This window comes from Motacilla alba, chromosome 3 (assembly GCF_015832195.1).
Source record: "Motacilla alba alba isolate MOTALB_02 chromosome 3, Motacilla_alba_V1.0_pri, whole genome shotgun sequence".
Classification (NCBI taxonomy): Eukaryota; Metazoa; Chordata; class Aves; order Passeriformes; family Motacillidae; genus Motacilla; species Motacilla alba.
In genome coordinates this window covers 57,609,263-57,628,859 of record NC_052018.1, presented here as the reverse complement: position 1 = coordinate 57,628,859, position 19,597 = coordinate 57,609,263, and the positions used below count along the sequence as shown (strand labels likewise).

The following is a 19,597-nucleotide window of genomic DNA, read 5'->3' as shown; positions in this document are numbered from 1 at the left end:
CATCGAGTCGAGCTTCTGGCCCTGCACAGAACCATCCCCAAGAGTCACACTGAGTGTCCAAATGCTTCTTGAACTCTTTCAGGCTTGGTGCTGTGACCACTTCCCTGGGGAGCCTGTTTCAGTGCCCAGCCACCCTCTGTGTGAAGAACCCCTTTCTAATACCAACCTAAACCTCCCTGACACAACTTCAGGCCATTCCTTCAGGTCCTTCCTTCACCATCTTCGTTGCTCCTCCTTTGGACGCTCTCTAACAACTTTATGTCTTATACTGTGACATCCAAAACTGCCCCCAGCACTGGAGGTGAGCCCACCCCAGCTCAGAGCAGAGCAGGACAATCCCCTCCCTTGCCTGGCTGGCCATGATGTGCCTGATGCCCCCCAGGACAGGGTTGGCTCTCCTGGCTGCCAGGGCACTGCTGACTCCTGTTCAACTTGCCACTGACCAGGACCCCCAGGTCCCTTTCTGCGGCACTGCTCTCCAGCCTCTCATCCCTCAAGGACGGCTGAAGCCAATTTGGCTGAACGTGCCTGGATGCAGCAGAGATCAGGGTGGGGAAGCGTTTCCCAGGACAGAGAGCCCTGCAGGAAGGACGCGTGTCTCCCAGCGCTCCCCTCTCGCTGCTGGCGGAGCCGGCGGGACCCGCAGCCCCACGAGGGGGCTCTGCCCGCCCGGGCATGGGCAGCGCCAGCCCTTCCAGCGCGCCGCTCCCGAATCCCGGACTGGGGCTGACGTGGAAGCACCTCTCGCGTGTCAGGGTGTCTAAAGCAGTCTCAGTTTCAGGCTGTTAAACTGGTATAGTTGTGGGTATGAACAGGATAACCAGAACAGTAGCTCCCTCTGCGCTGCTTCCAGAGGAAGCAGCAAAGTACCAGGGGCACGACTGATAGCTACCACATGGTCTAACTGTGCCTGGAACACCTACAAATAAATTGTAACAAGCAAATTATTTGTATGCCGTGTTCCTACTAAATTTTTTGAGAATCAACCAAGTAGGGAAATCCTACCATATAGGAGAAAAATACCATCTTTCTACACACAGCAAACACAGTAAAGGGGAAGGGGCATTTAAACAGCACACACTAGCCAAGATAGGACAGCTCAGTTTGACCTCTTTGTATCTTTTAATACAACCTTCATTAAAATTCTTAAACTGTGTAATGGCAATCACAGAAGTACAAGGAAAATATATATTCCAGTTCAAGAAGAGATTCGTCCCCAAAATGCATTAGAAAAATCAAGTGATGAGATCATTTGAATGCCATTGTACACATCCCCTGGAACAACGCCCTGGTCAGATAGGTAACAGCAGCTGTCCAAGCCACAGTGCTTGAGTGCTCCCTGCTGTAAGTAGATTACTAGCACTAAAAGAAATAGCCAGAGCAACACGATATAGGGGAATGATGCACAGAAACAGCAGTGACAACTTCAGCTGTCAGCAGGGTTGCTCTCCTTCCTCCTGGCGCTGGGCTCACATGACCACCATGATGTCTTCCAGTGGCTTCCGTGTCAGCGCAGGCACAGTGGCATCCTTCTTGGGATAGCCAACGGGGAGCAGCAACAGGAGCTTCTCGTTCGCTGGCCGCTGGAGCAGCACCCGCAGCTGGGGGCCGCAGTTCAGGGGTGTGGAGGTCACTGTGTACAGACCCGCATTCTGCAGCAAGACAGACAGCAACAGAGAGACAGAGGTCTGTGCTCTTTATTTGTAGCAGTTGTTCCCACCACGCCTGTACACATCCTTCTGTCAACTGCTTCAGAAATTCTGCTTTGTTAGACGTGCTGCAGCCTTCAGAACACCTGATTTACTAGCAGCCTCAGTGGCACCACGAAACATGCCTGCTCTGCTTACAGAGAAGTAGAGCATGTCTCCACCACAGCAGCAGCACAGTCTGTGTGCCCTGTCTGTAGAGCCAGAGCCGGCCTGCTATGCCAGTGTGATGGGGAATCCATGGCCACAGGGAAGTTGAGAGGCAGTCGTGGGGATGTGATTGGAAAGTCATCCCATGGTGCTGGTGGTTGGACTAGATGATCTTGAAACATCCATTCCAAACCAAACTATTCCCTGATTCTACAATCTGGCTCATACAGAGAACGATTTCAGTTCTTGCCTCCATACAGGAGGAAGATGCCTCAAAGCCTTGTGAACACTTGAGCTCCTCCTCAAGAGATGTACCTCGCAGGGAGGGGCGACGCAGGCTCTGCCTCAGAAGTTGTCACAGGAGTCTGTTGGCATCTCTCACAGTGGCCATTGTTATGGATTACATCAGAATCCCAAAATAAGTCTATGTATCACTCTTCCTCTCATTCAAAATCTCACAAAACCCCTAAAAAATCTGGGCAAACAATAAAGAGCTGACATCATCCAAGGTGTGATCACACAGCTGAGTCACTTCCTGAGAGCTGCACATGTGGATTTCAGTCTCTCTGTCCACACAATGCAAGCATTTCGGGAGGCTTAGAGATACAAGTCAGCCAGGGAGAGGTGCCCAGGAAATGCACCTGTCACATTAAGTAATCTCTAGGATCTTCTCAACAGGAGAAGAGCTAATAGTGATGGTGCTGAATGGTGCCTGAGGAGCAGCAATGCACGAAAGCAAGTACCATTCAAAACAGAACGGAGGAGAAATAGCAGTGCCTGGTAGGAAACTGGCCTAATATAAGAGGAGGCATCTTGCTGCTATCTTGCTGACAGGCCAGGTTAACCATCAGAATAGCTCCTCTATTTAACACTTGTGTGAGTACATCAGGTACAAGAAGCAGAACTGAGCACTGAGAAACCGCTGAGAAAATCTAACTGGCTGGTGTCAAACATGCTGAGCTCTAGAGATCAGTGCACTTTCAGAAATGCCTCAGAAAGACTGATTGAAATAGTACAGCGTGTTCTGTGGAATATGCCCCTGATTTTTTTTTCAGCATTGTATACTAAAAGTGGTTTGGTGTCAAGCTGTTTTATAGGGATTACTGAAAAGAAGGGGCCAGTGTGGCACCACACAGTCGTGCTTGGGTAGTTTGAAGAGCCTGTCAGCCCTGTTAGCATAAGGCAGAAACCACAGGGGCTGAAGCCTGTGCCGAGAAAAGAGTGACAACTCTGGAAGCTACATTATATTTTTCTTCCTATTAACCAGTACTGAGGATAGGAATCACCTTCTCAAATGTAGACCTGTGTAGAAAAAAGTTAAAACTCAAAACTAAGACATATTGCCAGGAATTGGAGTAATCCAGGCAACAAAAAATGTTAAAATCTAAGCTGGGTTCCACCCTCATTTGGGCAGAACAGTCTTGGTAGGTAATCCAAATTAATATATGGACTCACAGTATGTTGCTTCTGTCAACGTACCTGCAGTGCAGCAAGCAGGATACCACAGGCAATGGAAACACTGATTTCATTGTAGTAGTGGGTCTTCTTTTTGCCATTTGGAAGCCGCCCATATACCTGCTTGAAAATGAGGATCAGATACGGAGCAGTGTCCAAGTACTCTTTGATCCAATTCGTTCTGCAAAAGAATGTTTAAGACATTTATTTTGCATTTTATTTTTCACTTTCCTGTAAGTTACATTTACAGTCTGCAAAGGGGCACGAAAGGTACATGACAATTAAAGTAGTAGACTAAACCTTAGAACATTTACTGCAAAGGTTTAAGTATTATCAGCTTAAATAGAAACATTTCAGAAAGAAAAAAAAAGCTTGAATAGAGTTCTCAATTTTAACAGATTTGGCTGAGGAGTTCATGTGCTTAATCTGAAGAGTGGAATTGCATACAAATAAGAGATAGTTCTTGACCTTTTATCTATGAAATGGCCTCATGAGCATTTGCCTTTGTGATTATTTAATTCCTGAAATTTTGCAGATTTGCCTGTTACCAGCAGTACCAACTTTTTTGTCATTGCAGGGAAGACTACTGTCAGAAAAGTTCAAAACTTTTTGTCTAAGGTCTAAACCTAAATATATTCCAATGGCAAAAATTGTTATTCTGTTACTGGGTATCTCATCCCTGTTACAATTCATTTGGTTCCCATTTTCTTAAATTACAATCATGATATAGGATTTAGACAAAAAAATGAGTGCTTTCTACTGTTGTCGCTCAAAACATAAAAACTTCTTACATTTAGTTGTTTGCATAGCACATAAATTTGCATAGCACCTCAGCACCCAAGCACCCAAAAAATAGTAACACAATCAAACAAGTAGGGCAAGTCAACCCTACAAAGCTTTGTGCATGTGCTCCATTTGACAAGCCAGGACTCAGTAGACATCTTCCCATTGTGTGAAGTTGAGCAAGTCAGTCAGACTTCGGAGGGCATTTGGAACAATTAAATATTGCATAATTCAGCATTTGGATAGGGACAGGCCTTGAGGCTTCCTCAGTTGGTAGCAAAGCTTCCAGTGACTTTGGGAGCTTGACTGTTTGGCAAACAACAGAAAAAATCTGGGACAAGAGTTTCAGCCACAGAGGTTACACAGGAAAAAATAATGATGGAGCCAAGTGCTTGGAAAACTTTCAAAATAGAGAGCATGTAATCCCTCTTACTGGAAGCAATTTTATGAACCAGCCACCAAGGCACAGTTCTGCATATATTTAGAAGTTTTTATTTCCAAACATAGATTTTAGAAAAACATTACAAGTGGGAGGGAGGAAGAAATAGAAAATTATAGAAGTCTTTCCTACACTGAAACAACAGCTATCTTCACACCCCTTAGGTAATTGACTTTTCATACCTCAATCTTTTCAGGTCATTAACCCATCTGTCTCCCATCCTTTTTTTGTAGTTGATTTCCTCTTCTTCTTCTACAATTTCACGAATCTTATGTTTTAAATACGGATCTTGCACTACCACAAAGGTCCAGGGCTCAGTGTGTGCTCCACTAGGTGAAGTACCTTCATACAAAAACAGGGAAAAGTAAAAACCCAGGAAAGAAAGTGGGCAGTGAGAGGTATCAGCTCTTGTGAGCTTTCAGGCTGACCAACTGAGCAATGGGAAAGCAAGTGGATGAGATGGGAAGAAAAGGACTAAGTTCTGGCAGACAATCCTGCTCATTTCTTTCTCAAAGAATGTGAAATCCCACTGAAGAACAGAGGTTAGTCCTTTTGTACTGCCATTTTACAGGAAGCCAGTGTTAAGAATTTGTAAAAAATTCCTTTTTTGGTGGTTCCAAAAATTCCTTTTATGGCTTTTGATGACGAGGGAGTAATATGGTGCAACATATATGAATGCAGTAATGTTATTACAAAGTGTTGTACCAAAAGCAGAGCTCTGTCTGAATACACAGCCAACTCTGACACGTGGTTTTAGCTAAAGGGTGAAAACAATGGCTTTCAGGAAAACAAGGTTCAGTGACCACCAGCAGGAGCCTGTTGCTGACTGACAAAGATAAGGAGCTGTACAACACAGACATCTGCCATAGAGCGTACAGGTTTGAGTTTGTTGTCCCAAAGACAGCTGGTGTTCATAGGTGTGCACATATCTATTATATATGTTATATATATATATATATATATATATATCTTTTATATATATTGTGTATATATATATATATATATATATAAAATCTGTACTTGCTCACCCACCAACACCACTGGAGAAATATTTTAACTGCCTGGAGGTCAAAAGCCAGAGGCTGAAGAATACATATCTGCACAGGTTCACAGATATATAGATTAAGAAGACTGTTTAGATCTCTCTGGTCCCTCATACACATTTTAAAATATTTGAAGAACTTGAATGCATACAGTACTAAGGACTGGTTTTAGTTCAAGAAACACTGAATAAGCAGCTTGAACTCTCTTGATATATGAAAATGTTTTTTTTATTGTGAACCTTGCCTCTCCTCAGATTTGGGTAAAAGCTGATGGCATTCATGTTTCCTTTTGTTTTCTTTTTCTCTACACAGCCCAAAGCTTTCAGGGTTACTAAGTACTTCATCTGCACGCCAGGCTTGTTTGCTTTGCTGCATTTGCCAAAACATGCTCAGTGTTTTAATGATGCCTAGTTAATTAGAGGGAGATGGAGACGCTTTACAGTGCAGTAACAAAGCTGCTTACAGTTCTTACAGGGAAAATAATGCACCTCAAATGTGGAGATTCTTTATACTATTAACCCTGCTAAAGGCTACTGAACTTTTCTCTAAGGCATCTTGGGAATATTTTCTCTAGTAGCAGCAGCTGGCTCATAGAATAAGGGAAATCATGAGGGTTAAAACCACTCCTGGCTGAAGACGATGTTAGTAAGGCAGAGATGAGATTAGGCCAGGACATGACAGTAATGATTTGAAACACATAAATTCTCAACAACAACAACAAAGGTAATCTGTTTCCGACATTCAGTCAAATAACCTCTATTAGGGTCCTCAGTATAACACTCCAATTGTATGCAACAGGGGTCTGGCACTACTGTTGGAAGGACTGGAAAAGGTTTTTTGTTCCAGACTGAAATTCTTTCCCTTTATTAAGCACCAACCATTTATGTCAACATATATTCAATATGTATGAAATATTTTGCATGGCTGAGACAATTTAATCTTTTTGTTGGTGAGGGGACCCCAAAATGCAAAACCCACACATGATAAATATCATCATAATGCATTAAATTTTAGAGGATTTGAAGTACATATGACATTTTTGAGAAAACATTTCAATATTTCTATTTGAAAGATGTCTCAATAAACCACACATAAATTTAATTTTAAATAACATCTTTTAAAAGTTGAAAAATAAGTTATTTGTTTCATGCTATTGAAATGCTCTTCTTCCCTATGGGTGAACTGCAAATACAGAGAAATTGGGAGTATTCCAAAGGAGTCTCCGATAGACACTTGTTCAAGCTGAGTAATTTCCAATCAATCAATGGGTGCTAATTCATTCCAGCTACACGTGAATCTAGGAAAACCATAAGCAAAATTCCAGTTCCCTTGGCTTTTCCACACCACCTTTCCACAGTTACACAGTTGAACAGCAATGCTGATCCTTTTTGTTTTCCCCGGGCCTTGAACCACTCAGTACCTACCTGCTGTTCTGATGACATTATCAATAACCTCCCTGGGGACTGGCTCATCACTGAGAAACCTGACAGATCGTCTCTTATTTAGAAGCTCATAGAATGTCTGTGACCTCTTAATCATTTCAGCCTCAGAGTAGCGCTCGCCAGTGAAGGGGACGTGGGCAACATTTTCTTCAAGTCCTTGCCACTCTTCCTCACCCTCTAAAACAAAATACAAGTAGTTAGGGGTTTTTGTTGTTGTTGTTGTTGTTGTTGTTTTGTTTTGTTTTTGTTTTTGGTTTTTTTTGCTGGAGAATGCTGTTGATATCCTTGGCATTCACACTGGAAGGCACCTTGTCCTGCACTGGCATACACTGGATTTCTACACCACTGGTAAGGCAAAGTCTGAGGTTCCCGTTGACACAAATCATTGATCCCCAGCTATAACTACTGAATAAACACCTTGTTTAAATACCAAGAGGCAGGAGGGTCCTGGCCTGCTCTAGCAAGTGTGATCCACAAAGAAGTCATTGCCTTCTCCACTTCAGCCTGCAAGCCTGCCTGCAAAAATGGGTTACAAGCTGAAACAGCATTGAAAAAGTGGACAGGCTTCCAGCCCAATTTTCTCAGCAAGTAAATGTGAACATGTGTGTTCCTTCTTGAGCTGTTTAATAAGGAAAAAAAAAATCAATTAAATTATTGACATTAAGGAAAGAGCTTAACTACCAATATGTGTAAAATCTCCTCTGAAGAGGTGAATGTCAACTTCTTCCATATTCATGTTTCATAGCAGAAACTTTGCAAGCTTTGGCTCTGCAGAAATGTTACTTTGTGGTTAAGGTCTTTGGTTTCCCCGTACTTTCAGCACAAGAGGAAATGGATGTCAGGCATCTATATTTAGGATAACAACTTATCAAATGTAGGATATTGTGTTTCTTGGCTTTAATTTAAAAACTTAAAATGGTTCTCCATTTCAATGAAATCTGTCTGTTTATATCATAAAATGAATCTTCTGTTGTCTCTGAGGCCTCTTTCTCCCCCATATTCCTAGAATCAGCATGGATAGCGTTTTTGCAGCTATGATGTGGAAGTTAAAGCTATTTAAATGCTACATTTTGACTTGTCAATAGTATTGAGCAATCTGCTACAGAGAGCTGAGTTAGGAAAAAATATTCCAGTTCTTCTTCTGTTGCTATTAGGCTATTATTCCCAAATCATAGCAATCTCCAGCACAAATTCAAACAGCAATTACTTCTGTGTTTTAGTAGTATGCAGTTGCCTTAGAGACCAGGCTGGTTTTTTGTTCATTTTAAAAGCAGTGAAATATTCATGTGTGGCTCAGCCTGTGCAAAGGGGCAAAATAAATCCAGTTTCATAAACTGAATCTAAATTGAATGGTTCTGGTCCCCAAACCACACACATTTCATTTTGTGTACAAAGAATTCACCCTGAGAATTTGTTTTGTTTGGCATTTCATGCCTGTGTTAAGCACTCTTGGTCATAGTCTGCAAGGACCTGGCTCCAGGTTAATGGAAAGCAGTGAGCCCTGATAAAAATTATTTTAATGATCATCTTGTGCATGCTCAGAAAGTAAAAGGGTGCCTCTTGATAATGTTCCCTTTGTGATTTACACTTGGTAAATTAGTGAGTGCTTGCTTGTTTTGTGTTGGGGGGGGGGGTGGTGTTTCCTGTGTAAGCAGAAGAGAAGTGAAGCTGCTGTTAGGTCAAGATATCTCAACTTAATATAAGGTGAAAAAAAGAAACTTATTTCAAAGATTTTGAACATGGGACAAAGGTGAGAGGGCTAATGAGAATGGAAAACCTCAACACACTCAATATGGGAATACTGGGTGAAGCAGAAAAACCTAGAAGTGCAGGAACTGACACACAAAACAAAAACTCTCCTGACAAATTTATTTTCTTAAAATAAATTAATCTATTCTATATTCTCTTCCATCATGTGTCTACCATTCTTTCTTAGCAGTTAACATAATCCATATGCTAGCTTTAAATCATTATCAGCACCATCTGTTTAGTGCATGCACTCTATATCTCTAATTGCTGTGTTTAGACACACTCCTGTTTGTACAGTCACGTTATACAATACCACAAGTGTCTTGTTTATATCTCTTTGTATTCCACCACTTGATGGACAACAGACATCCTGCTAGCAAGGCTTTTACTTTGTTAGTCACATTCTTAAGATTGCCATCAATTCCATCAATTGCCATTTACAGCAGTCATCAAGCTTCCTGCTTTTTAAGTCAATCTGGAATGGTTTTGGCTCAGACATCCCAAATGGAATCTCATTTTAAAAGTACATTTTTCTATTTCTATCAGAAATTCCTCTCTGGATACATTTTAGGATGATAACTATGTTCTTCCCAGCAGTCCATATGGGAGGTTATAATCAGCCTGCAAATCATGTAATAAATTTTACCTCAGTTTGAAGCATGAGTTCTTAATTAAAAACTCATACTGAGAACACTAAGTTGTCATTTCACTTCTGTTGGCTCCTTATTTTACCTACACTGACACTTCTCTGTGTTGCTGGCTTCCAGTTGTATGTCATTAAGATATTTCACTTTTACTCTCATTGGTTTTGTATTATTATATTAGTGGCAAAGACCACTAGATAATATTAACAAGTGATCCTGAGACTGGTCCTTGAGAAACTCCAGTCAAGACTACTGCATTTGCTTTCCAAACAAGTTTCTTGTCTGGAGAATTGCTTCCTGAGCATACAATTCCTCTCTAACGCTCTTTTCCTGTGTAGAGACATGATGCATAGGAAAAGAAGTCAATGTATGTAAAGAAAGTTTTCACATCTTTAGTCTTAAATTCTGGGTAAGTGACCCTGTGGGTTCTTTATCTGATTAATGGCAGACTGCTGCAAAATGGGCCACTACAGGAATCCCAGTAGTGAATCCAGCCCTGAACTGAGTGTGACTAATAGGGAACTAAAAGAGATGGATTACCCTACTAGTGGGTTATAAATAGTGGTTAGCAGGCTGATCCTGGAAACCTCAAGAGTGGGTCAGGGATTTTAAGCAGAAGAAGGAGGAGGTTGGAGAGGCACAGACATTGGAAAAAATAACCCAGCATCAAAATATTGTAAAAATTACCTCAACTGGAATATAGTTGCAGAAGGTTTCTTACAATCTTAAGATAAATAGAGTGGCTGTTATATAAAGAGAAAACATAGTATAAGGACAGCTGAGAGGTAATCTGGTTGCAATCCAGAAACCACAGGAGAGTATATGCCAGGTCTAGAAGAGAATCCTTTAAAATCATGATGATTGAACAGATTAAATACGCATACAGTAGTATTAAACAAGTTTGGGCATGCAGAAAGGTAGAGGAGGGTTTTTAACCTATACTAAGAAATTCTGGACCAGCCTTTCAGCAAGGTAAAAGAAAAGGGGTCACAAAAGTCCAGTTTTCATGTTCATTAGCTGATGACAAAGGCTGCATGTATTTGCAGCAGCAGGAAGATACACGCAATAATGCAGTAATGCATCATGTCCATCTAAGTCCTGTGTTCCTAAATGATACAAAACATGAACTGTCATTGAAAAGGAGCTTTAAATTGCTACTGCCTCATCCATGTCAGTAGTAGTATTATTAAGATATGGAAAGTTTTTGAAGCTGGGGAGTGGAGAAATGCTTTTAAGTGGGACAGGTCTATTACAAGGAGTATCACAAGCAACTAGCAGAGCATTTTCAGAAGAAGTGAAACATTTGGGACTTTGTGTGTTGTTTTGTAGTCCTTAAGTAGAGTGTGTCATCAGTGTCCTTGCCAATCCACAGCATAACAATCTCTCATTCTGGATCTTAATATAAATGAAGAAAAAGTTAATAAAATAAATGAAGAAAGAAGTTACAGGATAGATGGTCATGCAAACAAATCTGAAGTACTGCCAGTTAAAGCATTAAACAAATTGACTGAGTGCTTTGCACTTAACAAAAGAACAGTGTTTCTGGCTGCTACGAGAAATATGCATCTCTTCAGCTGTGGAAAGCTCAACACAGACAAGCTCAGGAGCACTTGGCCCTCGTCACTCTACCCTTCATTGCCAATAAGTGACCCTACTGAGTCTGCCCAAGCAGTTCAGCTACTTACACTGAATGCTCTGCTGCTCAAAGGCATGTCCTTCTCATGGGAAACATCCCTGAGGGTTCCACTGCAGGGAAGGCTCGTGGGGATACAAGTGAGGTCAGTGCTTTTCTGTTTTTCTAGCTGAGTGCTTCACTCTCCAGCAAACAGACCTTGCTTTGGTCAGGGACATGAATTAAAAGCCTTGGTCTTCAGCTGCCCCTTCCTATTCAGGGGGCTGCTGAAAATTCAGCTTATTCATGTGGGGCAGCCCTAGATTCTAGCTTTAGAAAAGGGCTTAAGAATGTCACCTTCATGTTACCTAAGTCAAATTCTCTTCAGAGGAACTTAATCTTTAAACACAAACCAGCCAGAGACATTTAAGTAGAACTGAGCTTGTCTGATAAAGTAAGATACATTAATAAAATAACAGAATTTATACAACAGGTAAAGTATTCTTTAGTATTTTAAAAAAATCTCATTTTACATCCATGTTTCCATTTCAGCACCTAGTGTAGTCAGTGAAAATTTCAACACTGACAACAAGATTAACATGTTTTGATCCTTAATTAAGGCTCTAGCAAAGTAGCAGATCCTCACTAACTCTTTTTCTTCTCCTTGCTGCTCTTCTCATTTAGGCTGGGCTAAAGAAAAAATTCCCTATGAATGATGAAATTATTTTAATATTTCTAGAGATAAAAGACACAACTATTTTACAAAGAAATTAGTTTGAATCACGCACCATTAAGGGAAAGATAATTATTGTTACTAAAAGAAAAATAGCAAGAAAATTTACTATTGGATGACATTGTATATTGAGAAAGGTTTTATTTAAAAGTAAATAAAACTTAGTAAGTAAATAAAACTTAGCAACAGTACCAACACATTTACCTGTCAAAAAAATTTTGCAAGCAATTTTTTTTTGCAACAAAAATTAGTACAGTTTTGAATTTAGTACCTGGGGAAAGCAACCAACACATAAAAGACTAAAATTTTATATCTGGAACTGTGGCAGTGAGGCTCCCTGATAAGAGCTAATAAGTTTGTTTATGCAAAGGATCTAAATTTTTTAACTGATAGAAAAAGCCATAGTCCAAGATGGTAATTCATAGATTATAATTTGATCTACCCACAGGAGTTCTAATTTGCAGCAATTTAACTGAAGTAGTAAGTCATTAGCAACAAAGAAATTATGGAATAATTTTATACAGAATCTATTTTGCATTGAACAAAGAAGGATACAACAGGTGAACTGATTTGTAAAGAAATTTTATATATTTGGAATATAGTCAATAGGGCTTAACCCTTCCTTGGTATCAACTCTTTACAGAAACTGATAAACACCACTACCTCAAAGTACACTGAACACTGAGAAAAGAGCTATAATAGTTCTTAGAATTAGATCTTTATTCAGAAGGACACTGTAAGTTTTAAGATTCCTAGAAGTAGACTGAAGGAAGTGTAATTATGGGGGGAAAATAACCCAGACAGACCCCTCAAAATGTCTTTGAAACCTGCTTGAGGGAGAAAAAATTAAAAAAAATCTGCATTAACTACAACTTTAAAAAATTGATAGGAACAGAACTCTGTAGATTTTTATTTTACAAAGAAATAAAGTGAGTTTATGGAGGATAGTTAGGAAGTAAGAAGAAGAAAGGGTACATTTTTGGCTCAGACTTTTGTCCAAGCTGTGAATCAGAAAAAGCTAATGAAAATACAGGACATTCTGTACGGGTTCAAATATGCAGCTGGGTGACCAGATTATCACCATCAACACATTTTTTCTTAAATATTTGATCAACGCAGCTCCCATCAAAGCTGTCACTGACATTCTCAGAAGCCACATATGGTGGACCTTTGTAAAAACAGTAATAAACCAATTTCCAACTTTTTAGCTGTGCTGAGACCAAATACATAGCACTGAGTGATAAAGTGGGATGACTTGCAGATAAAACACTCTGCTCAGGTCTTTCCTTTGCTCACACTAATAAGGCCTGGGAAGAGACTGGGGGGAATTCAGTAGGATCTCCTCTCTTTCCTTACACTGTCCATAGAGTCTCTCATAGGTCTGACATCTGCTGTACAGAGGAACAGACAGGAGTCTCTGAGAATATATTTTACATATATATTTTTTGCACTCTGGTTTGTGGGGTCTGGAGGGCATAGAAATTTCCACCAAGAGTGACACGACATGAGGACTGCCTCCCTGACTGGGAGCTGACAAGCTCAGGGCGCAGCAGCAGTGTTGCACTGAGCATTGCTGTCACTGTGGAGAAGTCCAGAAGATTGCACCTCCTTTATTCATATCAGCAGATAAAATTCAAGCAACAAAAGTGTTTGGGATACGATTTTTCTTACCTTCTTCTTCTAAGGGGTGGTCAGTGCCATCTTTTAAATCTTCATCCACCCATGGGCGAGATGGATGCTTGCTTTTAGTGTCACGTTTTTCCTTCTCTCCATTCGTCTTCTTCATAATTACCCCAATCAAAACACATATAATGGCTATAAATACTGGTGTGAGGGAAGAAAAGAGTGCCATGACTATGGAAATGTGGAGCCTTTCTTCCACGTTCAGTAGTTTCTCATGAAAAGGAGAGGCTGAAGAGGGAAGAGCAGCAAAGCAGTAAGCAAAAAGGGGTGGACTCAAGGTCCAGTCCTCTACCCTATCTTGCTTCTACTTTTCAGACACCACCCCCACAATCTCATCTGTGACGGGCTCCTGCTGTTAATAAATAGCTCCTGCAGTTAAAAAAGCCTCCAGACCCAGGTTTACATATTTTCCGAGAAGAAACATCTTACAAACAGCAAGCAGAGGTACTGACCATACACATAAATGCTGTCCAGTGCAAAATAAATTTAAAAACCCCAAGGTCTTTTCAAACTCCAGACTAAGGCAAAAGACTTCTCCTCTCTTATTTTTATTGGTCATCCCAGTAATCTTCCTTGTAACCGTGATTTTAAGAAGAACCAAGTGGGAATGCGACTTTTAAAAACTGATGGCACTTCTTCAATGTTTAACTCACAAAAGTAGCATTTTACACATATCCTAGGAATTCAGAATATCACCAATCACAAATCAGTTTGCAGCACCACCCTCAGCTATGTCAACAGGTCAATAGAACAGTTAAGTTAAGGGGCAGCATTGCCTCTCCATAAAGTGTGAGTGAGACAATTCACAGAGCCCTTTATTCATCCTGGCTGTTCTGGGGGACCTGACAGAAAGAATTCAAGGAATCTAAGTAAAAAATATGTGAGGGCTGCAGTGAATTTAAAAGGCATGTTTCAGCATCTAATCGAAGATTAAAAACCGATAGGATCCTGGTATAATCCAATAATGGTCAATGTCTAAATGCTTAACCCATTTTTACCTCAGGCAGCTACTTGGGAACTGAATCACCAACACTGATTTGCTGTCTTTGTCTGGGGCTGTTGGAACATACTGGATAATGAAATGTCAGATAGCACTGGGTGCTGAGGGCTGTGCTGGAGAGCAGGGTGCAGGAGTGCTCTCTGTATGCAGTCACCGGTGTCTTCGTAGCGCCTGCTAAGCACCATCCTTGCCAAGCCTTATCTCTTGCCATACAGGGTCATTTCTGATGTCCCAGCACCCATGGCGAGATAATCCACATTTCGAATAAGCCCTCCCAAGACAAGTGGGAACAGTTGTGAGTGTAGCCATACCAGGAGATGGCAAGTCCCAGCTGGCACCTGCCGGGGGTCATTGCAGTCCCCTTTCCTCAGCATGGAAACCAGGGCAAAAAGGGGAGAGAGAATTTGGAGTATGCACAGGTTCCATCCTGACAGGGTCTCAGTCCATACCCTACCACTCATTCCTCTCACCCCACCAGTTTTGTAGCACTGGGCACATCCTCATTGGTCCATTTGACACTGTCGCTCCAAGGGCTCCCTACCTTCCAATGCTCCAGCAGATACCCCCAGTTGCCTTGAGGATTGGTCTGTGTGTTGGGAAGCACAGATTAGTGACCAGGTTGCTGCACAAGAAGAGGAATGTGTGACCACACTGGTTGGCCACACACAATGGTAATCTGGCTGACAGTCCAGACCTGTATCCTCTTTTAACACAAGCTCCTTATGTTTAAAGGGCAAGGTCAAGCAAGTTGCACAGCTGTGCACATATTGTCCAGACGTGCTTAGAGGCAAAATGAAACTGCCTCAAGGCTTGCGCCCAGGATGGGCTTTCTCAGCTGCCCAGCTCAGATACAGAATAAATACTTTTCTGCTGTTGCACTCCATCTTACTCCAACACACAAGCCCCCAGTTCCTGTAGGTACCAGTCCTTGTAGGCAGTATTTGGGATCTATGTAAGAAGGGTGGCCCCAGCACCAGCCAAGGTATTGCACAAATCCATCAGTGATGTAATATAAAGAGGACATGAGAAAGTTTATGTGTTTATGTTCCTGATTTAATCTAATACAGTAAAGTTGTCAATAAACTTCCATCTAGCTCTGGCTAAGAGGACAATTTTTTTGAAAATCCAAGCCATGAATCATGTCTTTCTTACTCTCCAGTCAATTTATGACCTGGGACGTGTGCTTGGTCATTGATTTGGGCTGCATGTATAAAAAGCCCCAAATCCAATACACTCTATAGGAATAGAAACAATTATCATGTGGGGGAAAAAGAAAATATGTAAATTTATCCTCTCTCTTCTTGATTCAGAGTAGATATTTAAACTCATTTGTCCCACCATGACAGTCCAGTCATGGGGAGAGGTACTTTACCTAATCCCAATTAGAAACATTAAATTAATTCATGAGAATAGAGAAGGAACCTGCAATTTCATGAGACACATTTTGAACAGTCTACTCTGTGGCAAGGGAAGAAACAGAATGTGGTCTGAATGGCACTGACTGTTTCTCCCACAGGGAATGTATTAACCTTAATTATTCACACACACATAAATTAGGATCTGGATGCTCTGCAGCTGAGAATCCATCCTATGAAGAGACAGGTCTGCACTGAAAGAGAGAGAAGCGATACAGAAAGATGAATTATGTCATTTAAAATAACTACCTCTATTTGCAATGCTGGAAACTTTGTAATAGCTCGCTGTTCCAGAATAACTTTGACTTCCTTACAGGTGATATTAATTTTTCTTTTGTAGAACAGAGAAAGAAAGTTAAATAAAAGTCATTTTCATATTAACTTAAGCAATATCTATTTGGTGTTACGTATTGCAAATTGTTAGGTTGCACTTCAACACCACAAAAACCCCAGACTACCTTGTTTAATTAAAACCTGAATTAGTTTAAATAATTCTATATTGTAGGCACTTAAATCAGAAACATGGTGATGTCTTGAGGAACTCTGGGAAAGTTTGGGTGGAAGCAGTTAATTTTTGTACAGTAACTTTCAATCAGTTTTTCTGTTAATTTTTTTTTCAATCCAAGCTTTATAGAAATGCGATTAATATTATCATGGCAAATTCAAGAAAATTTATTACAATTATTTCTTCTGTTCTACAGTAAATCCTAAAAACTAGCAGCTGAATTTTTGGAGTTTTTTTGAGTCTCAAAAAAGCCAGGAGAAACTTTACAAATAACCCTACTCCTAGAAATTAATTGAGTCTTTCTGACAAACATGGAAGGAAGTTAGAAAATGTTGACAGAAATACAACAATAGCGAACATCAAATTTAATTAAATGCAGTAAAGTACTCCACTATTACTGCATGAAAAACATGTAAGCACTCCTAAAAGGTAGACCTAAAAAGACTCTCATACTAAAAGCTTCTGGTCCCAAAATACTTTAATATTTTCCATCAAATTCTGTGGATAGCTGTTGTTCTTCTGAAGGAAAAAAAAAAAAAAAGTACTCTTGTATCAAATATAACCCTTTATTTTTTTTTTTTCCTCAAAGAAAAAAGTTGTGATGAGCAAATGCCAGTAGTGGATGGACCCATGGTGGGACAGTCACACAAGGATCACCCATGGGCATGAGACTACTGTGTGGTGGGCACTTGCACCATTGTAGGCTGCAAGGACACTTGAAGCCAACAAATGACACCTGCTCATCACACATTTTTACTTTCAGAAGTCTCCTTATTGGAGAACTCTTAGGGCTCCTTATTTGGTGCTACAGAAAATTAGCAAGATCCAGACATTCAAAAAGGGATCCAACACATCTATTCAGATTTGTTCAGCTATAAAAGGCAAAGTATGGTAGCTGAAACACCTAATTTAGGAAGTCTCTGAGGCTTAGGAAGGCATATGGAAGGAGGGACCACTTCATGTAGTCCTTAGCCTTCTTGTTTTTCCTAGTCATCTACCTTTGGCCGTATATACACAGGCTATAGCACTCGATGTCCTCACATGGCTAGGATTTGGTATGACAAGTTGCTGTGGTGTAGGAATGGAATTACATAATTTAGTGCTCCCACTAAAATGAGAACCACAAGCCACTCCCCTCCTACCCCTGCCTCCCGTGAGACAGGCAAGGGCAGGTATCCTTAGTTGAGATACGAAGAATTTACTGGAAACAGCAATGAGATAGAAAACTATGTTTTCTTCTTGCCTGTTGGTGGGAACACAGTTGGTATTTTGCTGGTTTTTGACCATGTCCACGAGAATGGTCATCTTGTTCATCTTGCCATTTTACTCCAAAAACCCGAATTTCCTGAGCAGGTCCTTTAACCTTACTTTGTTTTCTGGCAGAACCGGCCTTCAGGAGGATTGGGGTTATCTTCTCCCCTTTCTCAAAAACTTCCTCTGCTACGTTGCTCCATACAATGATGTCATCAAAGAACTGCAGGTGTTCTGGAGCCTCACTGTTTTCCAGGGCAGCCTGGATCAGTCCATAGTAGATGGTGGTTCTGTGCTTCCACCCCTGGGGGAGTCAATTCCAGGTGCACTGTATGCTCCTCCATGTGAAAGCAAACTGCAGCCTGCATTCTGCTGCCAGAGGAGTGAAGAAAAACACATTGGCAATGACAACAAGCCACATCACCCTCCTTGGAAGTGAGAACCCCTTATTTCTGCCTCCCCTGATGAAGTGGATGGTGTAGAGTAACAACCTAGACACACCCACACAGCTCCAGGCTCTGCCACCTCGTGGCTACAGCTAAAAATCAACCTTTCTTTGGCTGAAACTAGGACAGGAGTCTTGCTGTAGCAAAAAGCAGATATATGTTAAAGAGAACAGGGGTAGAAATAGAACACTCACAGTGAACATACAGAAGTGCAGAGTAAGATGAAGCAGGTGCTTGCAATAAATACAGCATGAGTCTGTGAGAGAAAACATGGTTTTGGGTGCTGGCTATGAGTCCCATTGCAAGTGTCCTTTGCTGAACATTATCAGTGACATATCTGCAAGGAACACGAAGCCCCTCTTTGGACCCTCAAGTGATATACCAGTATGTGGTGATGAAAAGAATCTGTGGTTATAGCTAGAAGCAAGAAAAATTCACCACTGGGTATTGTCTAGAGATGCAATAAAGTACTTAATTTGTTTCAGAAGTGAGTTTCACACTGAAGCTTGTGTTTTCAAAAAAAAAAAAATTCCAAAGGCTATTTCCATGCCATCCTTGGTCAGCTCCCAACTCAGTATATGCCTGCTGTGGGCAAGGCAGAGCCATGCATGAGCTACTTAATCCAATTTCCCAATCAACACATTGAGACAAATGTCTGGGATCAGCTGAAACTTATCTATTAGGTATCGGCATTACTAAAAATATCATTAGCTTAATAAGCATCTCTATCTCTGTGACATATCTAGCAATCCCCTCCTGCCTCTGCCAGTGACCAGCACACAGTGCTTCTGAGCAAGGTGACCCTCACTTTTCTGCTGCCTCTTGCCTCTTCTCGCATTCACAGACAACTGCCCCTTGCCCCGAGACAGCTGTGTGATCTCTTTATGACCCCTGGAGATATCACATATCTTGCCCTGGAGCATTAGATTTGATTATCTTTTTCATTAACTTAGCTCAGATTGCCACAAATGTTATTTGTGCTTATGAACTACCCTTTTGAAATCTAGCAGTACAGTGGGTAATAGAATTACATCCCATAGCAACGAATGCACAAAACATCAGAGCACCATGCAACAGAGCAATTCTTTCCATTTGTCCTCAGTATAGCGCCCTTCACTTGCAAACTCCCTGTGTTTATGTACCATAGGCAGAAGAAGTAACCTAACTGTAGACATGATTCACTAGCATCTTTCTAAATAGAATAATCCATTTATTGTCTTATCAGATACACCATTAGTTGTTCTCAACAGGACAAACAAGTGCTCCTGAAAATATTTCTGATTTCAGAAAGTAAATTTAACCCAGAGACTAATTTGTCCCCAGATTCATAGCAGAACAAAAAATTTGCTGTTGCTGTATCAATGTTACCACCATGAAGCTGTAGGAGTGAGTTTCCACATGGCAGGAATCTATCTGGTGGGTATTAGCAGTGCTACTCACTGAAGTAAAACTGCATGGCTGAGTCTTCAGAAACTCACTAAAACTCTAAACAAAGATCCCAAAAACATCACTGAACTTATATGGAAACCACCAAGGGTCTG

The 19,597-nt window shown here is 40.9% G+C and overlaps 1 protein-coding gene across 1 annotated transcript; it reads right to left on the bottom strand.

Annotated features, from left to right (window-relative positions):
- Positions 1-1,090: 1,090 nt before the first annotated feature.
- Positions 1,091-13,707, bottom strand: IYD (iodotyrosine deiodinase). Its single transcript, XM_038133835.1, has 5 exons — positions 13,428-13,707; positions 7,001-7,195; positions 4,716-4,875; positions 3,336-3,492; positions 1,091-1,652 (listed from the first exon to the last, which is right to left on the bottom strand). Exons 1-5 carry the CDS (start codon positions 13,606-13,608, stop codon positions 1,470-1,472), a joined length of 876 nt encoding a protein of 291 aa, XP_037989763.1. The 5' UTR covers positions 13,609-13,707; the 3' UTR covers positions 1,091-1,469.
- Between the last annotated feature and the right edge of the window lie 5,890 nt (positions 13,708-19,597).

What these genes read in the sequence shown, in the direction of transcription:
- IYD (XM_038133835.1), bottom strand. Translation starts at nt 13,608, where the DNA reads ATGGCACTCTTTTCTTCCCTCACACCAGTATTTATAGCCATTATATGT. An exon ending in TAATGTCATCAGAACAGCAG is followed by an intron (nt 4,876 to 7,000) that starts GTAGGTACTGAG and finishes TTTTGTATGAAG; the next exon opens with GTACTTCACCTAGTGGAGCA. An exon ending in TCCTGCTTGCTGCACTGCAG is followed by an intron (nt 1,653 to 3,335) that starts GTACGTTGACAG and finishes GTCTTGCTGCAG; the next exon opens with AATGCGGGTCTGTACACAGT.